General features: G+C 32.7%; 2 protein-coding genes across 2 annotated transcripts in view; both read right to left on the minus strand.

Annotated features, from left to right (window-relative positions):
• Nucleotides 1-1,780: 1,780 nt before the first annotated feature.
• On the minus strand, nucleotides 1,781-23,041 carry LOC137400454 (receptor-type tyrosine-protein phosphatase alpha-like). Its single transcript, XM_068086780.1, has 20 exons — nucleotides 22,925-23,041; nucleotides 21,994-22,039; nucleotides 19,496-19,625; nucleotides 18,598-18,686; nucleotides 15,669-15,805; nucleotides 15,354-15,444; nucleotides 14,046-14,119; nucleotides 13,792-13,828; nucleotides 13,211-13,308; nucleotides 12,528-12,653; nucleotides 12,086-12,234; nucleotides 11,417-11,552; nucleotides 8,067-8,213; nucleotides 5,912-6,008; nucleotides 4,663-4,721; nucleotides 4,442-4,561; nucleotides 4,193-4,327; nucleotides 3,683-3,834; nucleotides 2,896-3,031; nucleotides 1,781-2,183 (listed from the first exon to the last, which is right to left on the minus strand). Exons 6-20 carry the CDS (start codon nucleotides 15,427-15,429, stop codon nucleotides 2,109-2,111), a joined length of 1,617 nt encoding a protein of 538 aa, XP_067942881.1. The 5' UTR covers nucleotides 15,430-15,444; nucleotides 15,669-15,805; nucleotides 18,598-18,686; nucleotides 19,496-19,625; nucleotides 21,994-22,039; nucleotides 22,925-23,041; the 3' UTR covers nucleotides 1,781-2,108.
• Nucleotides 15,627-23,042, minus strand: part of LOC137390201 (phosphatidylinositol phosphatase PTPRQ-like) — a 55,690-nt gene continuing 48,274 nt past the window's right edge. Inside the window, exons 25-27 of the mRNA XM_068076495.1 lie at nucleotides 19,496-19,625; nucleotides 18,598-18,686; nucleotides 15,627-15,805 (exon numbers count right to left, since the gene is read on the minus strand). Of these exons, the coding sequence (XP_067932596.1) occupies nucleotides 15,627-15,805; nucleotides 18,598-18,686; nucleotides 19,496-19,625 (398 nt within the window). The remainder of the gene's footprint in view (nucleotides 15,806-18,597; nucleotides 18,687-19,495; nucleotides 19,626-23,042) is intronic.

The raw sequence follows: 23,042 nt of genomic DNA on the forward strand, positions 1-23,042 counted from the left end.
TGTGCAGAAACCTCCGAGCAGATGCAGCGGCGACAAGAACATGATGCACTAGCTACAACAGCTGCTCGGCAAGCTGAATTTTCAGAGCGGATGAAATGGCGACAACAGCGAGATGCACAACTACAGCAGCTGCTACCAGGCGCCGTTTATGGACAGAAAACTTTGCACTTGACTACAGTCCTGCAACACAGTATAGGGTTGAATTTTTTTATGGGACGAATGTCCAAAAATGCTCCAAATGTAATGCCTTACGTTGGAAAGTTGGAAAGGCGAGAGGCCATATATGTAGTTTATATAGTAGATTTTATTGATAATAAATTTATCAACAACCGCATTACTGCTGCACAGTTGGTATATACAATGTCAAAACACAGGCTATAGACGAAGAACTGGTGAGCCATGATTAGTGTTTCAAGCATGCAGAAGTCTCAATTCAATAAATGCTGGCGATAGCTAAGCAGTGCAATAGCAAAATATTTTCTAGAATTTCTTAAAATATGTAAAACTTCTCAGTACTGCCAGTTTGAAGAATGTCAGTTTGCCTAGCAATGTCATTTTCATTATCAGTTGTGTACAAAATTAGAACAACTCCGGTTTGAGTGGTTCGAGACTGATGCATTGTAGACTAGCTGTAAAACACATTGCATATTTCCATTGGTCTCTCCAACATTATTGACATGTACAACTGCATATGTTTATGCAGTCAGATCAGCACAAAAATTTCAGTAGATTGCATATTTGGAGTTGTTTTACGGTATGAAAGACAACTCTAAATAAAACTATTGATTTACGTAAATCTGTTCCCGAACACGGGTAATGCAGCTAGTAATACAAATAATGCTGAAAACACAGTAACAATAGACCAAATAAAAATAATGTTCATTTGATAAAAATAAATCTTTATTTACAACCTTTTGATGCGGCATGCAGCAAAAAGTTTTTAATGATTTCTGTACTCCGCTCTACTCAGGCCGCACAGAGACCACACAATGATTTCTGTACTCGGCTCTACTCAGGCCGCACAGAGACCACACAAGTCATTTTTAGATCAAAAGGTAAAACCCTTCAAATCTAAAGATGGCTAAAAGAACAAAAGACGAGTATCACACATTTTAGCAAGATTGAACGGAAGAATTTGCCTTTGTAAAAAGAGCTGGTTCTGCAGTGTGTCTAATATGCAATGATAAAAATTTGTTGATGAAACGGTCAAATATAAAGAGAAACTTTGACTCCTGCCATGCTACATCTGTCATGAATTAATTGATGGGAGACAGTCAAAATAAAGCTGGCCAAGAACCTCTGTCTAGATTACAAGCTAGCCAGCAGCAGCAGCTCCGTGTATGGGCCCGATGATGTGATTTTATTCCGCTAGCCTTGCTGGTTACAAACATACTAAATTTGTTGCTCTTCCTTTTTATGTTTTCATGATTCAAAATATACATAAGGCCTTCCTAGACTTGGATTCGAATCTTGGATTCAAAACAAATCTGTCATACTTAGAATGCAATAATGATATTTAAAATAGTTTAGAAATTTAAAAACTTCAATTGTTTTTGGTGCTTCAGGCTGCAGTTGAATAATGTGTTTTATACTTGAATACAGTTTCTTGGCAATACCTTGGTCATTTCTGAGCTCATAATTTTGTAGAATTGCAAAACATTAATCATTGCATTCATAAATAGTCGTGATTTGCATGTATGTAACAAATTACTCACTCAGTCTTTTTAAGGTATACTTTTATTAGTAGTAAGTAACAGAAGGGTTAATATAAAAGTGAGCCAGACAGAAAATGAAAAAAGGGTATGAAATACAGCAAAGGTTTAATATGTATTGGCTCACTAGAAACATCAAACTATTATTATACACAATCAAAGCCTGTATTATGATCACCCGCTCTGTAGTAGATCTGGTAATGAAATCAATAAATGGTTATTGTATACTATGTATTATAAAGCAGACAAACCTTGGGGTAATAAAGAACAATAAAGGTCAGACATGAGGGACAACGGTGAATGTTAATATCATATAAAACCTGTTGGCTATAGATGATAAGGTAGACAACAGGTATGGTAGTTTATGGCATGAAACTGCCAATGAGCTCTCACTTATTACTTAAAGTTGGCATAGTCTGAGAAAGACTCTGTAAAGTACTTGAGGAAGTCATACAGGAAAGTATACTCTTCCTGAAAAAAATAATCATCTGGTTTGAAAATGAAATTAAAATTACTAGCACACGTTTAGGGCTGGTTTTAATGCTGCCTTGTTCTTAGCAGTATCGATTAGCTGTACTTTCTATAACTTCAATAATACATAATTATTGCTTTGTGTGAACACAAAATATCATGAATAATATACATGTATTATACAATTTACAATGTACTATAAATAGTAAAAATGTGAATGTCAACCATACGTTTAAGTGTGTTCATAATTTCATAGAAATTGGAGAAAAATATTATTTGCAAGGTGTTGTCCATGTCACGCCTTGTATTGATAGTATTCAATAAAAAGTACAGTTCTTGTTTGGTGTCTCTATGGTTACTGCTATTCCAAATGTTAGTATTTAAAAATATAAAACTACTGAGTCCTTTTGTGATTAGCTACACTTTGAGAGTTTGATTATTTAAAATGTATCAAATAATTTTCACATAAGCATTTCACCAGCAGTGACCAATTCTCTCTACTCAAAGCCTTAGTAATTCAAACATGTGGTGGTATTTACAATGTAACTCCATGTTTTCAAATTTATTTTCAATTCAAGGTATAAAATACAAGTGATGACAAATGTCAACTAATCAAGATAATTTATGTATTGAGTAAGTTATTTAGCTGAAATGAAAGCATTACCAAATGCAGCAGGTAACTTATGAAAAAAATAACTGAATATGAGCTTACAATAGTAGAGATGAATTGTCTTCTCCTGCACCTAGCCATGAGCACTGTATTGTAGAGGTCCACTTCCTGTTCAGTTTTGAGCTTATCCAGGGCATTGCATGCAGTTACAAAAAGGCCACACCTTGTTGTTCCAAGCCTGAAACAATTGGTTGTTCAGGCATAATTATATGCAAGTAGAAGTACAGTAGCAGTGAGCTGTAGCTGTTTTATGAATTATCTACTCTACCAAATAATATGAGCTAACACAAACCGGAACCAGTAAGGTATAAAATTGTTGGCTTGATAATTCCAGGATACTATATTTAAAAAGTAGAAATATTTAATGCTCAAAATCATTGTCTGCCATGAAGCTTAGAAATTAGAAGACAAAAATAGCAGAACTGCTTCTTCGACAACATTGGCAAGATGAAAGAAAAACACACAAAATCCTCATACAGTAATTTGTATCTGTTTAAAACAAGTTCAATATCTGCCTTAACTAGGAAACCTTTGTTAGCTTAAAAACAATGATCTAAAAGACTTCTTTCTTAGAAAGTTCCTTCAGAACCATTCAGTTCACTGTTTCTTTTTTATTTTTGCTCAAAGTTTGCTACAGCCATACCAGCAACTCATAAAAAACAGTTTTCATTGTCATTAGAGCAACCAATATGCTTTCTCTTACGGTAAGATTGTTCAACTGCGACTTGGCCAGTGCAAAAAATATTCCATAAAATTCTAACATTTTATTAAATATATAGCTATAAACCATAAAATGGTAGAAAGTACATATAAATGTAAGTATACATACATGTCCATCACGCAAAACTTTCCATCTCTATTTTGCCTTCGCAGCCTTTCCACTGCCTCAAAGTGGTGAAATAGAGCAGCATGGTTAGGAAACTCATTGATGTCTCCATGCTTGTTCCATTCTCTCGTCAGCAATAAGGACACTGTCTTTGTCTGAATATAGCATGAAGCTGATGATATAGTTCGAACCATACGAGACATCAACTTAAGGTAGGTGCAAAGTACAACAGAAAACAAACGTTCAGTGATCTATAAGCGAATAGCAAAAATAAAGAGTTTAAAGAATACCCGTTGACTATATTGTTTTACAATCTTTAAATAAAGTATTCAAAACAATATAGTCAATGGGTATCTGACTGCATGGCAGCTCCTGAATATTTAGTTGGTAGTTTATAACTACAAATGATACTAGCTCATATAGCAACATCTTATTTCATTCTATCAACCAAACATAACAAATGAATCCACCACATGATGGACAAACACACTACTTTAAGCTTATTAACACTACCTGATTAATGGATGTACAAGTGATGGCCAACGAAATGAAACTCAAATATTCATTTGTCTCTGTGGCCAGTCGAGATATCTTGTAGTTAGCGAAGATCATGGGCTCATCACCAACACCAGGATAAAAGTCTGTGTCCTAGCATAAAATTGAACTTATTAGACAAAAGTTATCTCTGCTTTTCAACTTATTTTATGAGAATGAACAGCATAGATCGATGTGAAATATAGAGAGGTAAACTTTATGACCTACCTGTTGCTCAAGTTGAACCACTATCTTGATTTCCTGTTCTTCCACCATTCTCCAGAAATCAGCAACTGTGTTTGCTAGCGGCAACTGAGTGCAAACAATTTGTCTTGCAAGCTGGTAGCCCTGAATGAAGAAGTAAGTTTAAATTTTGGTTATGCTACTTTTAAAAATGCTAGCATAACCAAACAAACATTTTATACTATAAATACAATGATGATACTCACATCAAGAAGTACAGCATTTATGTACTCTCCCTGGTTTATGTAAACGCAGTGACTTTTATCTACAACACAACGAGGCAGCTAGTAAGCTTGTATGAACCAGTGATATGAGAATTGGACTGGATTAACATTGATTTATCACACAATACTTTTTATTTTGCTATGTTAAGGGGTAACTTTGGGCTGATAACAATCTAGCAGAAGTTCTGGCCCGTCAAAGAGTTTATGCCTTCAACAAAAAGTTAAAGCATAGCGCCACCACTAACCATGAAGTGTCTGTATGTTTGTGTTGAGAATATTTTATATCATAATATACTGGATTAAAAGCTTTAAACTAACACTTTCTGTTTAAAAAAAGTAGTTTTAAAGTGACATATATCTCCACCAATAAAAAATAAAACTTCACAATTATTTCACTAATTCAGGTGAGTCTTGTATAAAACTATTTATTATATTGAGCATATAGAATGTAAGATGTCAATAATCTCTATCCACCTGTCAAATATTAATTCACAAACTGCAAGAAGCATAATAATATTAGTAAAAAACAATTGCTAAAGCACATGAAGCGAGTTGCATGCCAGCATAACGCTGTCCACACAATGCTCCAAGCACAACACACAAGTTCAACAATACACCAGGTGCAAGTAAAATACAAGCAAAATCATTTATTTTGTCAGTAAATGCAACTTCAATTTATACATTCCGGCAAACACGGCTTATTGTCAAATGTTTGAACCCAGTGAACACTAGCTAGCCTAGCTTTTTCAAAGTAAAAGCTGGCTGTAAACTGGAATGACACTCTCTTAGTTAATGAAGTTTCTGTTTTGCAACATGTTTCATGATGGCTATGTTGTAACTAGGATTAAAGTAACCACGATAAAGTAGTAAATAGCTCCCCTCCATTACCATAACTAGTAACTCAAAAAGCTAGATATCATTTATATAAAATCCAATTTACCTAGTTGGTTTTATATTTAGCTTTTGATCCAAACTCGACGTAAATAAAGTCAGTGTATTGTGAACTAAACTCATTTTTGTATTAGAGACGCAGGAAAATAATGACAAAGACAATGCTACCTCATGATTTAACATTGCGAAAGCGCAAATATGAATCTGTCGAGACATTCATACCATTCCATGATACTTACAAATTAAACCAGTTCAGTCGCTTCAAATGTTTACACCTTTACTCTGTGGGCATTTAGAAAATTAATTTTTAACATTTCGATGCACTCATTGTGCAACCGACCTGGTAGAACTTCCATAGAACGGTTCTTGTTTCTATTCTCATCTTCCATGCCAGACAGGCTTCTCTCACCCATATCTGTTAACCTCATATCTATCCTCTATAATAATTGACTTCAACTTACAATAAACAAACTGCAACAGCAAACAATCGTCAGACTAGAGAGTCAAGAAAACTACAAAAAAACATACTCAAAATTTTGCTAGTTTTGAAAGAAATTGTCTCGTCAATAGTGATATTTATGCATTATTAAAGAGATCAAAATGTTGTACTTTTAATTTTTAGTTAAATCCAAAACCAGAGACATACATGTAACTTAATAATTTCTAAGACCAAAAATGGACAAAATCCACAAACAGATGTTCAGTAAATAAAGGATAACCACATTGAGAGTCTAAGCAATGAACAGACAATAGGCTTTATGTGAGTCAATAAATTGGCGAGGCTATCCAAAAAAAATCTTTGGAGCTTTTATATTCATATCCTCCCATAAAAAGAGCAGGTATATGAAGAGTTGTAAACTTTCTTTTTTGCTGAATGTGTGAGAGAGTTGTGATTTTAGCAAGGGTTTTAGCAAACCCTAGCTGACCTGGCTTTGATTTTGCTGTCAATATTTAAAAACAAAAAATAAATGAAAAATTTAGCAGATGTCAAAACCAATAGCATATTGGGCAAAATAAAATTGATGAAAATATTGACACTATTTTGAGCAGATCTTGCATTATTTCAACATTGCAATGAAAGATTATCTCTAAAATAAATAGTATGCTTGCATTGCTAGTTAATGAGAGAGCCGAGTTTTATAAGCAAACATACAGATAACATGATTGTGACAGACCAAATACATTTTTTGCACTAGTTTTAGTTTTAATATCGTAGCACGTGAGCTCATTGCTCAGTTGACACATGATCTACATACATATGTTATCAAACTTAACGGTGTGCTAGCAATATAAAAAACACATAATAGTCTATATTTTAGTATAAAACTTTATTTTATGTTACTGTGTCTTAGACAATATGCTCTTCTTTAATCATTGTATCAAAATCTTTTATTCAGTTATGTTGAACACTGGGCTGTATATATGAGGATATTGAGGAGATTTCACAAGTCAGATTTTTGATTAGCTTTGCTAGTTTGGGAGTATTCTAAATACACAGACATTTGATGCTTATGTAAAGTCATATTATAAGTAGATAAACAAATTAAATTTGTTTTTTACTGGTTACTGGTTGTTCAAACCTTAATAATTTCTATACAAAACAAGCAACAATTTTTCTGTTTTTCCCTTCTTTACATTTATCCTAATCTTACTGTCTGTAAGACACCAAAGTGTGATAGAGCCTTCTTTATGCAATACTATGTCTTTTAGAGAGCGTTATTACAAAAACTACTATTTTTTTGACTACTGCTTTTTCAAACTTTATTAACTTAAAAAAATGATAAAGAACTTTTCTAATTTTTTTTAGTTTTGCTTCCAGCAATATTGTACTGTTGGTAAGACACCACAATGTAATAGTAATGAAACCTTGTTCAAGCAAAGCTGCTTCTTTCAAAGAGCTCATAGATAAACCTTAAAGATTTAGCGCAGGTAGACCAGTAAAACTCAGTCTATGACGTTACAAAAAAAACAACCTCTATTCTTAAAGAGGTTATCACGTGAGTTGCTAGACATATATGGTAGTATGTCATATGATGGCTTGAAGTTTTAGCAGATATTCGGAATAGGTTAAAAATAGAAACATGTTCTTATAAACTAAAAAAACTCAAAGATCTTTGTAAAAACTACCAGGATGGTCTGTAATAATAAGAACATTTGAACAGTTGGTTTTAAATTAGTAATCTCTGTACAAATTTCTTTGTATCAGCGCTTAATCAATGTGATTTAAAAAGAATTTTCTAGGAAAAGATTTGCATTAAAATCTGGTATGTGAACTTGATTTTTGTAAAAACTCAAAAATCCTGAATATATTGAACTACCTATCAATTTGTGCGCATTTCATGCGCAGGTTTGACAACTAAAAAGATATAAAGTAGACTATGATTATCGGTTATCATAATAGGCAGTAAAAAAATAAATATCACACACCTGTTTACTTTGTCAGCATTGTTTATGCTCAGATAGTTAAATGTGAAAGTTTATACACATAAAATAACCTTAAACTCAGCAGTGATGGTGTCATTAGCTCCTCCGTTTTGTTCGTAATAGAAATTGATTTTAGCCGCTGTACACAGTGGAGCACATGGAAACATCTCAGTTTTAAGAATCTCATCGACCACGCAGTGAAGGAAGTAGTATTGCTCCTGTAAAAACCATTGAATAAGTGTAAATATAAACATGGCCAGAAAACTAGTCTAACCACCAAATATTTAAAGGTCTCTCAAAATAAGTCTATTTTTAATCATCCGTGATTGTGAACAACTGAACATCTTCAGTAGAATGTTACAGCTGTTGATTAGTAGTCTAAAAAGCATGACTTGTGAACAGCAAGTTGGGTTTCAATTCCTAAGAAGGTCACCAGTGATGACAAATATATGGCGTACAACCTTCAGTTGCTTTATGCAACTTGGCTGGCTAAAACTGTTGCTGTCCCCTTGCCACTGGGTTGAGATGTAAGTACTGAGATCGTAGGGATAATGTTTATGCAAAAAATCCTTTTAAAAATTAACAAACTTTACTTGCAGTGAACAAAGCAAAAATACTTGATCTCTAAGAGACACACATCTCTGCTCACGCACTAATGACTACACAATGTTTGCTACTCAAAACTGAAACTCCGAAATACTCCCACAACAGTTTTAGTAAGTATAGTTATTTGAAAACCTATATAAGATTGTGATCATAAATATTGAAATAGATCTACAATGTGAATGATTAAAATTTAATATGTAAAAAAGTGCTTTTTGTATAATTAAGTTGTTAGATGGTTCTATAAAGTATTCCTCAAACTTTTAAAAGAGCATCTTTTAAAGCTTGTAAACACATAAAGAGGAAGCCTGTTAAATAGACATGGATAAACACTACAGTATAGATATGCGTTCTCGCAGCCATGAATATTTGCTATTTATGGACAAGCAGACCAAAACTGACTAACATGACAACATGGAGTAAGTTTTATTTCTCTAAAACAGAGAACAATATTATTAACACGACATCAAAGCATTTCTTCCAAAATGGAGAGACAATGTACAAAAGAACAGAACAGAAAAGCGACTATATACATACATGTAATAATAAATGTTGATTATGTTTTTCAATTTAGAAGGCTGTCTGAAAACAGGACAGAGCTGGACAAAGGTGGAATGACAAATTTGCATTTTTCATAAGAGAGCATAAACCATAACTGGCACATACAACTTTTATTGTATTAACTACACAAATCAGACACGCTGATTCTGATTTTGTACTCAAAATAAAGATTGGTCTACTAACTTTCAGAGTAATGAAGCCTTTTTTACAGCGTTTTAATATCGGTCTCGAAAACAACACGATCGGCACAACATGCTCTGCCCATAAATACGTGACGTAACCTAGCTTTGTAGGAATGGAAGTTTATGATGTTTAGTCCAATTTAGAAAGAAAGATATGGGTATCTTAAAACCCATTATTATCTAAATTCAGCCTTCAAAATAATCTCAGTGTTTTCTAAAAATAGATAGGCCATTTAACATTGCATATTTAAAAATGAGCTTACAAAAGCACGATGACAACGCTAACTTGTGCAAAAACCACACTTTTTTGAGCTCACTCATTCTGGCGTTCAGCCTGTTAAATATCATGTAACAAGCTACGAGCGATTTTAAACAGTTTATTTACTTTCCATAAAAGACTGAGAATATTTTAAAGGCTGAATTTAGATAATAATGGGTTTTAAGACACCCATATCTATTGTTCTAAATTGGACTAAACATCCTTAACTTCCGTTCCTAAAAAGCTAGGCTACGTCGAATATTTATGGGCGAAGCTTGTTATGCCGGTTGTGTTGTTTTCGAGACGAATATTGAAACGCTTTAAAAATGTTTTCATGACTTTGAAGGTTAGTGGACAATATTTATTTTGAGTATAAAATTTGAATCACCGTGTCTAGTTTACCTAGAAAATACCACAAAAGTTGTATGTTACAGTTATGGTTTAAGTTTCCTCTAAGGGTTATTAAAAGTAATCAGAAGCATTAAACTCTGAGGCATTCAGTGAAAGGCTTTTAGCTCTATCAATTGGGCTCAAAGGTTTGCTGATGCTAGCTTTGCTATATCTGATAGCAATTGCAGAGTGTTTGATTTATCCTTAGGGTTAGCCATGTAGTTATACTGACTCCATACAAGTGAAAAAAGGAAGTTCTGTCTAATCGAATTTTGGATTTCTTTAACAAATTTTGTTGTCTCTTTGATAACTCAATAATGATTGATTAGCAATTGGTAAAATAATGTTGGCTTTGTTCCAACACTATAGAAAAAAAAGAAAGTGAAAAAAGTAGTACTGTCCGAGTAAAGGCAATAGAATACGTGTGGTTACCATATTCGTGATAAGGTTTGTTCAAAGCCATACAAAATATTTTTGCTTATGTCATTGGAACAGACATATGTTTATACAGACTTTGTTTGTTATGATTAAAGGTTTATGAGTTGCCGCCAGTCACTTTGTAGAATGTTACTTAAAATATGCGTCACTGAAAAACCAAAAATAAATTAAAATCTGTGAACTGCTACTAATAATTGAAACGAGGATCAGAAAATCCGTTGAAAAAGGTTTTGATATTTGTTTTCATATTAAACTTTCAATGAAAGAGTAAAGACAGGTTAAACAGGCTATGATAAAAGTCATTAATATTCAAACTGTATAAACAGTTATTTGTAGCAAAGAAAAATTTTTTTGGGTAGTACTTAGAAAATATTCTTTTTACACAAAATCACTTTTTGAATTCCTCTAAATACACCAACAGTGTGTATTCACAAATAACTACTATTAAAGTTATATATAAACAGAGCTATATCTCCATGACATTAATCTATTTTGGTGACATTTTCATTTTCAGTTTGATGAACAGTTTACTTCTGTACAAATCTCTCATTAAACTGTAAATAGATTATAACATGACAGCCATAAATTTTGACAGAAAAAATAACAGTAAAGATAATAAAGTGTTGTGCAATTGCTAGTTACCACAACTTAAACAAGGTCTGCTGTAGAAGAAAAAACCTATTTCATAAGGGGAGTACCAGGGTATCAAAATTTTAATAATGTTTGACCTTTGACACAGCTACGTTAAGACTGAAATGTTTAGGCATTCTTATTTGACATAATCATACAATAAAACCAACATGCATCAACATCCGTAAATAAGGAGCTATTCAATACTGAACTAGTATCTTCCCAAATAGACAGGGATTGTGAACAGCACACTAACAAACTCTACACAAATATATCTACGTGTACAACAGTCTGCAAAAGGTCAGTAGCATAATGATGAAGTGCACTCAACTATTGAATTGAAGATCTATACACTGACCTTGACTTGCACCATGCATGGCCGTCTCAGTCTCATAGCTGCCACACATCCCAGTAAATCTACTTCTTGTGTCTTCTTTGCCTCCTTCAATAAATTCCAGCAGGATATAAAAGTACCAGTTCGTCCAACTCCAGCGCTAAAACAAGATTAACATGTTAGGTTTCTCTCACCGAAAAACTGTTGAGAACATTGCAAGTCTACTTAAAGCTTTCGCATGTTCAGCCATAAAAATTAAATTGATTTATTCGAAATGTGCTGATCCAAAATAGACAGAACATGGCCACAAAAACAAAATGTTGCTTAAAAAATTTAGTAAATTTGCATACATCTTTTGATATTTGAAAGGAAAAAAATAGCACCAACTGATTACAAATTTTTAAAATGCTTCTCTAAACCATGCTCAAGCAATACAGAACTATACCTGATTTAAAGTTCTTTAATTGCACTGAAGTGTTTTACAATCAAGTTAAATGTATTTAAAACTAAATAATCTAACGTTACAAGTCAAAAAAGTCTTTTAAAAAGTTTTCTTTGTCAAAGCGTACTAAAATAATTGTGTGCTTGAGAGCATTATCAGCACAAAGTTTTGTAACACAACAGACAATGACAGTCTAAAACAGTCACAAAACAGCTAACTGGCGGTGGACAAACCCTTAAAAACAATATTACCTGCAGTGAACAAGCATGGGTCCGGTGAGATGCTGAGTACCTTCTTTGACTTTTTTGTAGAAAGCCACATACGGACTCATCTCTGCCGGCACACCATGATCTGGCCAGGAAGTGTAATGAAACTGCTTGGTTTTAAATGTTTCACCTCCCTATAGAAAATAAGAAATTGTTCACAACACTTATCAGTTGCACTTAGACTCGGAACTCCATTGATCTATAAGGTCACTTATTGATACTTAGGCAATAAGGTTTTTTAGTCTATCGGAACTATACAGCAGCTTCACAAAATATTGTCAGTATTATATGTTTAACAAAGTCTGGACAGCTAGTTTTTATGTTGCAATAATTCTAGCTGAATATTGGTATCTCATAATTACTGTGGTAACAGATTTATGCTGCAATAGTTTTAACTGTACAATGTTTATTAGTATCTCACAATTACCTTTGTAACAGAGAGAGACCTGACTACAAAATCAGCCCAAATATCACGGGTAGTGAGTGTCACCTTGATGTTTCTAAACTTCATCACACCACCTACATCATCTGGCCAGTACTGTTCACACTTGTGCTGAAAAAAAATAGCGAGACACAAGAATATACTGAGTGTTTCTTAGCATTTTGCAAACAGATTCAGAAATGGTAGCTTGTCGCTCTGGCACACAAAACATTATATAGCTTAATAGCATATTACATCGAAAGTATTACGTATGTGTGACAGAAGAGTAATATGATTTTGCTCAAAACGTTTAAAGGGAGTTATCCCCCTGACTCAAGTTGAACATATTTTAGAAATCACAGCCAGAAACAGGAAGTCTATGATTGTTTGACATGACAGCTAACATAGATGTAAAAATCTTGCAACATGAAATATGAAACAGTTTCTCAAGCTATTAACAATAAATTTAAATAAATGGTAAAATCGTCTGAGCCAAACACTTACTGCTTGAACAATGTTAAAAGGTGATGTGTGTCGAAATGCAACCAATTAGTCTAACTACCAACTTTATAAGCTCCACATATCTGATATACGTGTATTTTCTATAAGTTAACAGTTTTAGCCATGAAACTAAAAATTATGCTGCTACAATTTATCACTTGAGTGAGAGGGTGCTATATCCTACTTACCCTGCCCATCTCAATAATGTTTGTAACCATCACTATAGCCTTTGGTCTTTGCTGGAAGATCATCAACCAAAAGTCATTGATTGTAGTTTTCAGAGGCCCTGAAAAAGGAAAGGTAAATGTTTTTAGCCAATGTTAGAGCATGGTGTGTGCAAACTAATAAATTAGTTTTACACCTGACGTACCTAACATGTTGCTCATATGTTGAATTATTTTCAACACTGGTATACAAACGGTCTTCTGTTAGGTCATTCATGATGTATCCACTTTGAAGCATTTAGTTATGATTTTTAGTGCTTGCATTACTGTGTGTAGTTGCTTTAGAACTACCGAATGTTGTGTAGTTGAGCAAAAAAACTTAAATATTGCTTTGCTTAAATAGTTTTAATGTACTATTGAAAGGGTATATTGTAGCCATTTGCACGGTTTTGTGAACTTTTTGAAAAATAGTGGTCATAATGCCAAGAAAATATAAGACACTGTATTTAAACACCAAACCTTAACATGTGTTTCGCATAAAAACAAGTGGAGCTGGATCCTACTTTTAAATAACACAGTTTATAATTATTTGCATAGCTACCAACCTTGCGCAGCTATGAACAGCTCCCCCTCATCGTAACCCTACAAGGGAAAATGTTTATTTTAGCCATTGACTACTCCACAACATGGACTGGCCATACAGGTATTCATTGTCTCTTGTTTAGCATTGGCAAGGGTCGAGCTGCATGTTTCTAAATAATATAGAGCTGAAATGATATGTGCATGTGAAAGGGCTAGGCACTGTAATAAAACCCTATCTACAACCAGTGTCAGAGACACTGGTAAAACAATGACTTACTTCAAGGAAGGAAGCATTGATAAAGTCTGTCCCATTACTTTCTGGCTTATCTAAGATTACCCTGTGTCCATCCTCTAAAATTGATCAAAGATGACATAAATTAAGCATTTTACCTTACAAGGAAAACAAAAAAACGTGTGGACAAAATATCTGTTCTGCGTTGAATTAGTACCGGAAAGGAAACTAACACAGATTAACACAAGCTTCTTAAAACGAATATTTATTAGAATTTCTTATCAAATTTCTTTCACAGAGTTAGTGAAAAAAACTTTCAGTAAGGCAACATTAATTTTTACTGATCTCAATTTTTTTAAGTCAATTTAATAAATCAATTTTAACTTTATAAGTTAGACCTAAAACAAATAAATACAGTCAAATTTTAGAACATAAAGATAATTTGTTTTGGTGCTTGCATAGCATACATTGACCGGTTCTGTTGAATTACAAACCGTCAAAACAATGCATTGCACTTTATGTAATTTGTTCCACAGTTTAAACAACCGAATAAAAATATTTCATGCAATTATATATAACATTTAATCGCATGCATCTTCTGTATCATCCAGTGTAAGTACTGTATGTTAAATACTAAATTTAAAAAATAAATATATAAGAGAACAAATCAAAAAAGCGATTATAAATAACAGGTGTTTGTGTTGTCGTAAAAATATTACATCAAAGAGATAGGAATGCTGTATAATTGGTGGTAGTGACAGATCTATGAAACTACTCTAATTTGAACTACATAAATTGCATAAGATACTATTTATATGTAAGTTTGATTCTTACATTTCATACGCATTTAAAGTTATATATTCATATAATCGCCACTATCAGCTGGTCCATTTTTACATCACATTTACTGTCTGCTGGTGATAACTCTCAAAAAGCTTTAGTGAAATTTTATATAATTAACAAAAGTATTTAGCTCATGGTATATGGTGTTGGTGGTTCAAAGTATAAGAAGTGCATAACATTTTCTACCATTACTGTCACTCAAAATTGTGCTTAGAAATTTTGAACTTGGAGTTAAAATTTAAAGCTATGAACTACTGGCTAGTTGCATATTTATTTACTATCTACTATCTAACAGAGCTGTTATTATTTTAAAAAATTAACATTTTGTGTGTTAAACTTACTTCACCTGTGGCAACAAATATCTGCATACATTTGTGTCTACTATAAAACACTTGAAATAGTTGAGAACTGGTATGAAAACAGACCAGTCATTATTGGCTTCAAAATTATCGTTTGTTTATTGATACATAAAAATCCGAAAGCAAGCGCAACAAAACAAAAGGCACTAACCTGGATAGAGATTTATGTATTTACACTTTCCACGGTTTTCTGGCAACTGCGCTACATCCATTGTTGGTTTTGGCATCTTCTGGAGAACGTCCTAAATTTAATAAAATAAAACTCAAGCATGTTATTGTTAATTGTTGTTCCTAGTTAGTACTTAACAAGTGTTCGGTTTATTAACATTGCCACTACTCACGCATTTCACACTGCTACTCAAGTGTTCTGATGTTACTAATATTCAACTCTAGGCAAGTGAGTGGGTTTAAAAAAACATTTCATTTAAATGCCGCAATAAAAATAACTCAACCCTATCAATCTTACATTGTATTCGGAGAAAATAGCTTCCTTATCTGAGATGTATTCTGTGAGGTGAGCCAGTGGTATTGCTTGTTTTGTAGGATGAAGAGTAGGGTTTGCTGGAACTGGTTTAGGATTTGACTTCAAGTTTGCAGGTTTCACTATAATAAATACAGACCAATAGTGAACGAATACAGTTAAACAGAATTAAAAATAGTTACTCATAAGATGCAAATGCTTAAAATTTCAGTTAAGTTTTTTGAGGCAATGCCAACTATTTGGAATAATTTTTGTGGTTTATGTAAAATACTAATTATAAAAATAATAGCTTTGTATCCAACACTTTATGACTACTCCAAAAAGTGATGGGCCAACAAAAAAATATTATTCAGGCATGCAATGTCAGAATAAACTTTTAGGTACCAACTAAATATTAATATCAAAACCAAAAGAAAGTAAGAACAATGAACAAAAGCATCATTTAAATTAAATAATATAAAAACATTTAATCAAAAACCTGTTAACATGAACATTCGGTTACATAAAACTGTGTTTATAGAAAAATAATTGCTAACTGTTTTACACAGCTATAAATACAACTAGCGTATATTGTTGGATACTAACTAGTGTGAGAGGTAAGAAAATTGAAAGTAACTGGGACCTACTTTGAATCTAGACATCTGCTTGATAATTAATTTAATCTCTCTAATAAAGTGTTTACATATCCGATATAATATAAAACAATGTTTTGGACAATCACAGGTTAGTGTAACACAAACTATTTTTTTTTAATAAAAACACTAAATACTGTAGTTTGCAAATCTGCTGAAAACCCAAATGTTTGCATCGAGTCGTAGCTGGATATCAAATAAACAATGTGAAACATGAAATTTAAAGAGGTCATAAAACCAAGTAAAACAGTTACTCACTTCTTCACACACAAATATACTGCAAATTAGCCAACTTTGTTCAGGTCACTTTGTTCAATAAGAAATAATTATCTTGCATGAATCATATTTGTTTATGTCAAAAGTGATAATTAAAAGCAAGGTTATACATAATTTTAGAACAATTAAAGTAAGTATATTGTTGCTGTTTAAATATTAAAAGCGTTAGAGTTATATTTTGCACTAGCCAGTCAGCGAGGTACTCAATAGGCATCTGAACAAAGTATTAGAAATTGGTTGTTTACTAGTTGGCCCTTGGTGTTCCTGCAAATATAAACTGAATCAATCATAATAAAACTATTTGTAAAGAGAGTTCCAAGTTGGTATTCACCACAACAGCAAACTTATCGAGTGATATAATTTTTAGTTGTCAAGGATAGAGCTTCTGTTGCCACTAAAATGGCTCAATATTAAGAATTGCAATTGATAAATTAGGAAATTTAATGTTTGTTGCTAACGAGTTGCATTTAATTTCAAAGAAAAGCAATGATCTGTGGTATAACATATAAACGCCTATTTTTGACACTTACAGTAACATGACCCAGTGGTAATGTTGGTAATGACTAGAAAATAAATTACTTGCATGAAAAAATGAAAACAATAAAAAAATATTCCAACAAAGCACTTTTACCATGATTATCCTGGCATTTCACGTTCCAAAAATATATGATGGGTAAACACCTTTCAATTAGCAAGCTTATGAAGAAACAGTCTGGTAGCATCCTCACCATCACTCTCTATTTTGTACATATACATTAGGGACTACTATTGATCTATTTTGGTTAAAGGTTGACTTGCAACAAAATTCACATTACAGTTATTTGGTATCAACAGACTCACCATGTCTTAATCTGTTGTGTTGTAAGTACCAAATATGTGGAAATGTGATTACAAGCTTTTAAAAGCTCAGAAACGAAAAGCCGCCGTAGATTAGAATCTCTTTATTTCGATGATGTAACCACGAAATTTGGTTATTGTCTTATCACGTGATGTTCTCACGTGAATTGAAATGCCAATTCAAAGCTCAATATAAAACTTATCGTATTACTAGTTTATGATAAACACTTCGGGTTTTACCGAAGACCCCTTATCAAATATAGATGCTCGCTACTTTACAGTTTTGCTTCGGCATGGTCTAATTGGCAAGTCGTAATCTGATTGTGTGACCCAATACTTCGCAACTAATTTTTGCAGCACTTTTCGATTATCATAGGTGACCAACAGGCTCGTCATGATTTTCAGACAATGATGTGTACTCCTTCAAGCCAAGGCTAAGAAATTAAACAAATGTTTACGGTAAGTTATAAGACATCACGGCTAAAAGAGACAACATTACGATGACGATAAAATAGACGCGTAATAACAATAGACATAGTTTTATTGAATGCGTGAAGTATATTTGTGAAAATATTTCACCGAATAAGGTTGCCTGAAAGTGTAAAGAGAAATCATCTTTCACAACTACATCACATTTGAGCCGTTTTGGAAAGGGAATCCAAATTACGGCGGTCTCGTGGGGCTGCGATTTTCTGTTCGGTTTTTAGCTTTTAAGAGCTTGTACTCACTTTTCCACATATTTTGCACCTTCAACACAGCAGAGTAAGACATGGTGAATCTTTTCATATCAAATAACTGTGATGTGAACTTTGTTGCAAGTCAACTTTTAAAGATTATAGCACTCAAGCCATAGTAATGTTACTAGGACAAATGAAGCTTCCTGCCAGTACAACAAGTAATTAAACAAACTGTTATTAATTTATTTTTGGTTTAGATGTACACAGTACAGTGTGTTATATGGAATACCAATATGAAGCAGTTATCAATGGTGTTGTGGTATTTTTAATTTTTCTCTGAGAAACAACCAAACAAAAGAGTTGACCAAACAAAAGACAGTGAAATAGAGAATGGCTAGTCTATTTTCTATGTTACAGTGACATCAAAATTTGCTTTTTATAAATAGTTTAGTAACAGAAGCAAACAATAATCAACCAGCAAATAACTCTTACCAGGCACAGGAGGCCCAACACTTGAAGTGAGGGAATCCGTTCTGTTTAAGGGAAAATCACCTGTTTCAGAATTCTCCTTTGAATGTAACCTAATCAAGTAAATAAAGGCAAAGTAGCAAACTATATAAACTTTTACTTTCCAGTTGCTGTGAAATCAATACCTCTGTTACACTAACTGTCATAAAAAGTTCATCAAAACACTTTATCAACATTTTCTACAAAATTACCTCAGACAGTGAAATGAGTATAAGCTGATGTATGTGGTTCTGGGAGAATTATTGAGTTTTAAAGTACGTAAAATTATTTTTGTGTAAAACTGGACATAACTTGAACTCAAGCTGCATTGAAAGTTATACATTTTTTGCATTCTATGTGTAATCATAAGTATAGAGTTTATTATAAACTAATATGTGAAAGAAATGTGTATAAAATAGTTTTAATTTCTAATCACGAGAAGTTACAGTAAAAAATAGTAAATCAGCTTGCTTCCTACATGCATGTACATGCATTATGCAGATACAGAGGCATATACATTACTTTCAAATTGTTAGTTTTAGCTGAGAGAAATCAGCTCAAAATCGGGATGAAGATTTTTAGTAGAAAGTTATTAAACTTCAACTCAAAACCAAGATGCTACGTTACAACGTTTATTAAAAAGAACTCTTTAAACAAAAAAGAGCATTCAAACAACATGGATATTTTTCTGCTTTAGCGATTTCCAGCTATGTTATAGGAAAGCTAAATAAAATAAATCTCTAAAAAGGTCTCAGTATCAAAGGGAAAATATGAATTTGTTAGCAACATAAAATTTAAGATTAGTTTTTTTTGGAAATTACTTTTAATTTCCTCTAACAAGCAAGGCATTATTAAACTACTAAAGATTCATTAAACATTTCACCTTCTTTTATAGAGAAAGATTAAAACGGCTCCAGTGATGATGATCACCCCAACAGATAGTCCAACACCAATACCAATGTTACGCTTTGAAAGAGATAGATCTTTCTCAGTAACCTCAATATTAGGATAGCCTACAAAACCAACATTAAATATATAGAGATACTTGACAAGTATACTGATATAGGTTACACACCGACTAAACTATCCAACGACAATTCCGACAATCTTTAGTAAAAACCGAGCAAGTAGTACAAATGAATTAGCCAATTTTTAAAACTCCTACTGCGATCTACTTATTCAAATGGTAAAATGTTCACCTATGTAGAACATCATTTCCAAACTGCCTACCAACATCAATATAGGTATGAAGAGAACGTACATGTATGTTTTACTTAGAGAAAAGCCTAAAACACTTTTTAATCACCTTGAATACTGATCTGGAAAGCAAACTAAGTGGATGAATGCATGTTAAAAGAGCACATAGTTTCCCTACTATATTTTCATGAGTAACAGTATTGCATCTTAAATGTGCAGGCCTATCATTATAACAAAAGTGCGCAATTCATTGATTTTGAAAACTGCTTGTTTACAAATTGAATATTCGTGAACCATACCATGAGCTCACTGCCCAAAAGTAAACATATATTTTTATTATCTCCACAATATTACAGTTTATACAATTACTGACACAAACTGTTCATACCACATCAGGCAAAATGCTATATAGTACACTTTAGTCAAACCGCTTAGCAACTAACATAACAAGGTGGCAAATACAGTTTTAAGTCCTTCCTAATATTTAAATTGAATTTGACTGAGTGAGCACGCAGTGTTTTGGCTGCACCTTTCCTCTCTTTTATTGACTGGTGCTCACAAAAAAGCAACAGTTTTAAACTGCAATCTAATTGTTTATTTTTAGTTAGATAAATGATGATTAGACCGTGATTTTGAATTATTTAAAATTGTCGACAAACTGTGTGTTTGCCTTTGCCATTAGTATAGCAATTGTTGAGCAGTTTGCCAGGAGAAACCAGGAATTTTTTATTACAACAGACTATCATTTTTTGTTACAGAAAGCAAACGTTTCCCAATTTTGACTAACTTATACTGCTATCAGGTTAAAAAGTACCACATTGATTATCATAGAGTCAAATGTTTAGTAAGAGGTTATAGATTCTCTAATTGTTAAATTAATAGAAACTTTTCATGTCATCATCTGCTTACACAAATACATCGCTTTTGCAATTAAAGCTTAACCAGATATTCATAGAAATTTTAATTATTATTCGCTCAATGCACACCCATAGTTACCGAGAATGAACAGCTGTGCACTACATGTTTGCAAGCAAAACAGTTAATCTTTCAAAAGTAAAAATGATACCCAAAGTTTCAAAAGTTTGATGCTATATGGCTAAATGGCAGCGAGTCTAGTCATAAATATTTTTGTGCAGCTATCTAGACAAGTATATTGACATTTTTCTATTGTCTGCGCAAAAACTGTCAACGATAAAAAATTTTAATCATGCTCTGCAGCCCAAAACCCAAATAAAAATAAGAGATGTAATAAATAAATATATAAATATACACCTGAGCTCAACATGACCTGCATAGATACGCTTCCTTTTACCTAAAATTGATGACAAATGTTAGAGCAACTTCATTCTGATTTGCACGGCCATAATCTTTCACTACTATACTTATTGTAAAGCTCTGAGAGTTCAAATATTTTATCAGAGTCTGCTGTAACCAGTGACTACACAACACCTAATAATGCGCCACATTAGCAATGTTAAAGTATTTCAGAATATAATGCTATTCACTTAACAGTGTGTGAATGTCAAACCCTTACTCATTCTGTTAACACAGATGTTACCAACAGTTTAGCATGCTGATTAGTTAATCAATGAAATAGTCTTGTAAAGTGCAAATTAGCCTCACAATTATGGATAATTAAAAATCTATGAAAATGGTGAGAGAGCAATCAAATATCCTATTGTCCCATTCTAAATCAGACTTCAAAAGTAGTAAAATTAGTATTAAATTTTCTACTAGTACACTTCTCTGTCAAACACAAGCTTTAGATGCACTTTTCCAAGCAACTAAAAAGTACCAAACAAAACTGTTATATTATAAATGCATTGCTCAATTTTAAAGTCTAAAACTATCATAAAAACAGTGAATATAAAATGTAGCATAAGCTCACTAAATGCAGTTAACTGGTTTATTTATTGGCATGTTAGGAGTTGCCATAATTTATTTAAACATGTTTCTTACACTGTCTTAGCACAAATGCATCAAACCATTATCAAAATCATTACATTATCAAACATTTATAGATGCAAAAAAGTATACTGTCATGATAAGCTAGACAATTTACAGCTATTAAATAATACTGTTTTATTATTAAAGTGGAATTTTTCTGTTCAAAGTATGACTAATGTTTTTAGAACTTGAAAAAATTTGTTTACAGGTCGTTGTTGTGTTTATCCAGCTACTTACTATAAAATTGAACCGGCTCCAGGAGCAGAGTGAGTGGGTCATCTTCCTATAATAAAGATTAAATGTGTAGTAGTCTTACAATATATATATATATATATATATATGTCTTTTTCAAATGGAAATTCCTCAAAGCAAAATAGTTTTAAACCACACGGAACCACTTTAAAACGTTGAATAGTAATATGATCCTTGCTTGTCTGACCTTCTATAGAAGACCAAAGGTTCTGTAAAACTGTTATTTTTAAATAATGAAAACACTCAAAAGTTATCTTATTAGAAGAATGATAAGCGGGAGTTCTTTTTTGATCATGTAACCAACAACTGTTTGTAAGATTGCATCAGCAAGCATCTCATCAACTTCCACAGAATTGTTTTATTCTAGTAGTAATGCTCACTCTAAATCATCCCTCTTAATGCCTATATATTATATTATAGTTTCTGTTGCTTTGAATGTTTAGTGTAGTGCTTCTACCTCTAAACCCAGTAGGAGCTCCATTTCTGGTTTAACCCCAAAGGGTTTCTTCTTTTATGAACTGAGAGTATTCATCAATGTGAAAAAACTGTTTCAATAGACTGCTAACTGTAGAGTCTTTAAAATGTTGTTGTTTTTATAAATTAGAAAATAAAAAAATTCTAGTTTTGTGGCTGCACACAAGGTCTCTCTCAGTTTTTAATAAAGTGGTTTTATTGAGAGCATTAAGTGTCAAGTGTGCCTTCTAACTTTTAGAACAATACAGCACTTTTTGTAGATCTTTTTAAACAGAAATAGTTCATTGATTAGAAACATTTTGTACTGTTCAAAGTATCTCACTAACATAAGTTGAAAATAGCTCGCAAAATCCAAAAAAAGCAATTCTTCAAACTATCAAACACTATAAAATACATTAAAAACAAGCTGTTTAAAATAATGGTTTTAATTTAGGGCGCCTACCTCAAGGTAAACAATGAGACCAACCACAAGAGAGTAGTTAGTCTCAGGTTCAAGTGGAGCATTATAATAATTATTCAGTGTTTGCCCATTTCCAATATTCACTGTCAGCCCATCATCA

This window comes from Watersipora subatra, chromosome 1 (genome assembly GCF_963576615.1).
Source record: "Watersipora subatra chromosome 1, tzWatSuba1.1, whole genome shotgun sequence".
Taxonomy (NCBI): domain Eukaryota; kingdom Metazoa; phylum Bryozoa; class Gymnolaemata; order Cheilostomatida; family Watersiporidae; genus Watersipora; species Watersipora subatra.

Bases quoted from the DNA above. Each gene is read 5' to 3' on its own strand.
- LOC137400454 (XM_068086780.1), bottom strand. From the start codon at position 15,429: ATGCCAAAACCAACAATGGATGTAGCGCAGTTGCCAGAAAACCGTGGA. The intron at 12,654-13,210 runs GTAAGTAGGATA...ATTTTTTTTCAG, and splicing joins ACATTATTGAGATGGGCAGG to CACAAGTGTGAACAGTACTG. The intron at 12,235-12,527 runs GTAATTGTGAGA...TATTTTCTATAG, and splicing joins GGTCTCTCTCTGTTACAAAG to GGAGGTGAAACATTTAAAAC.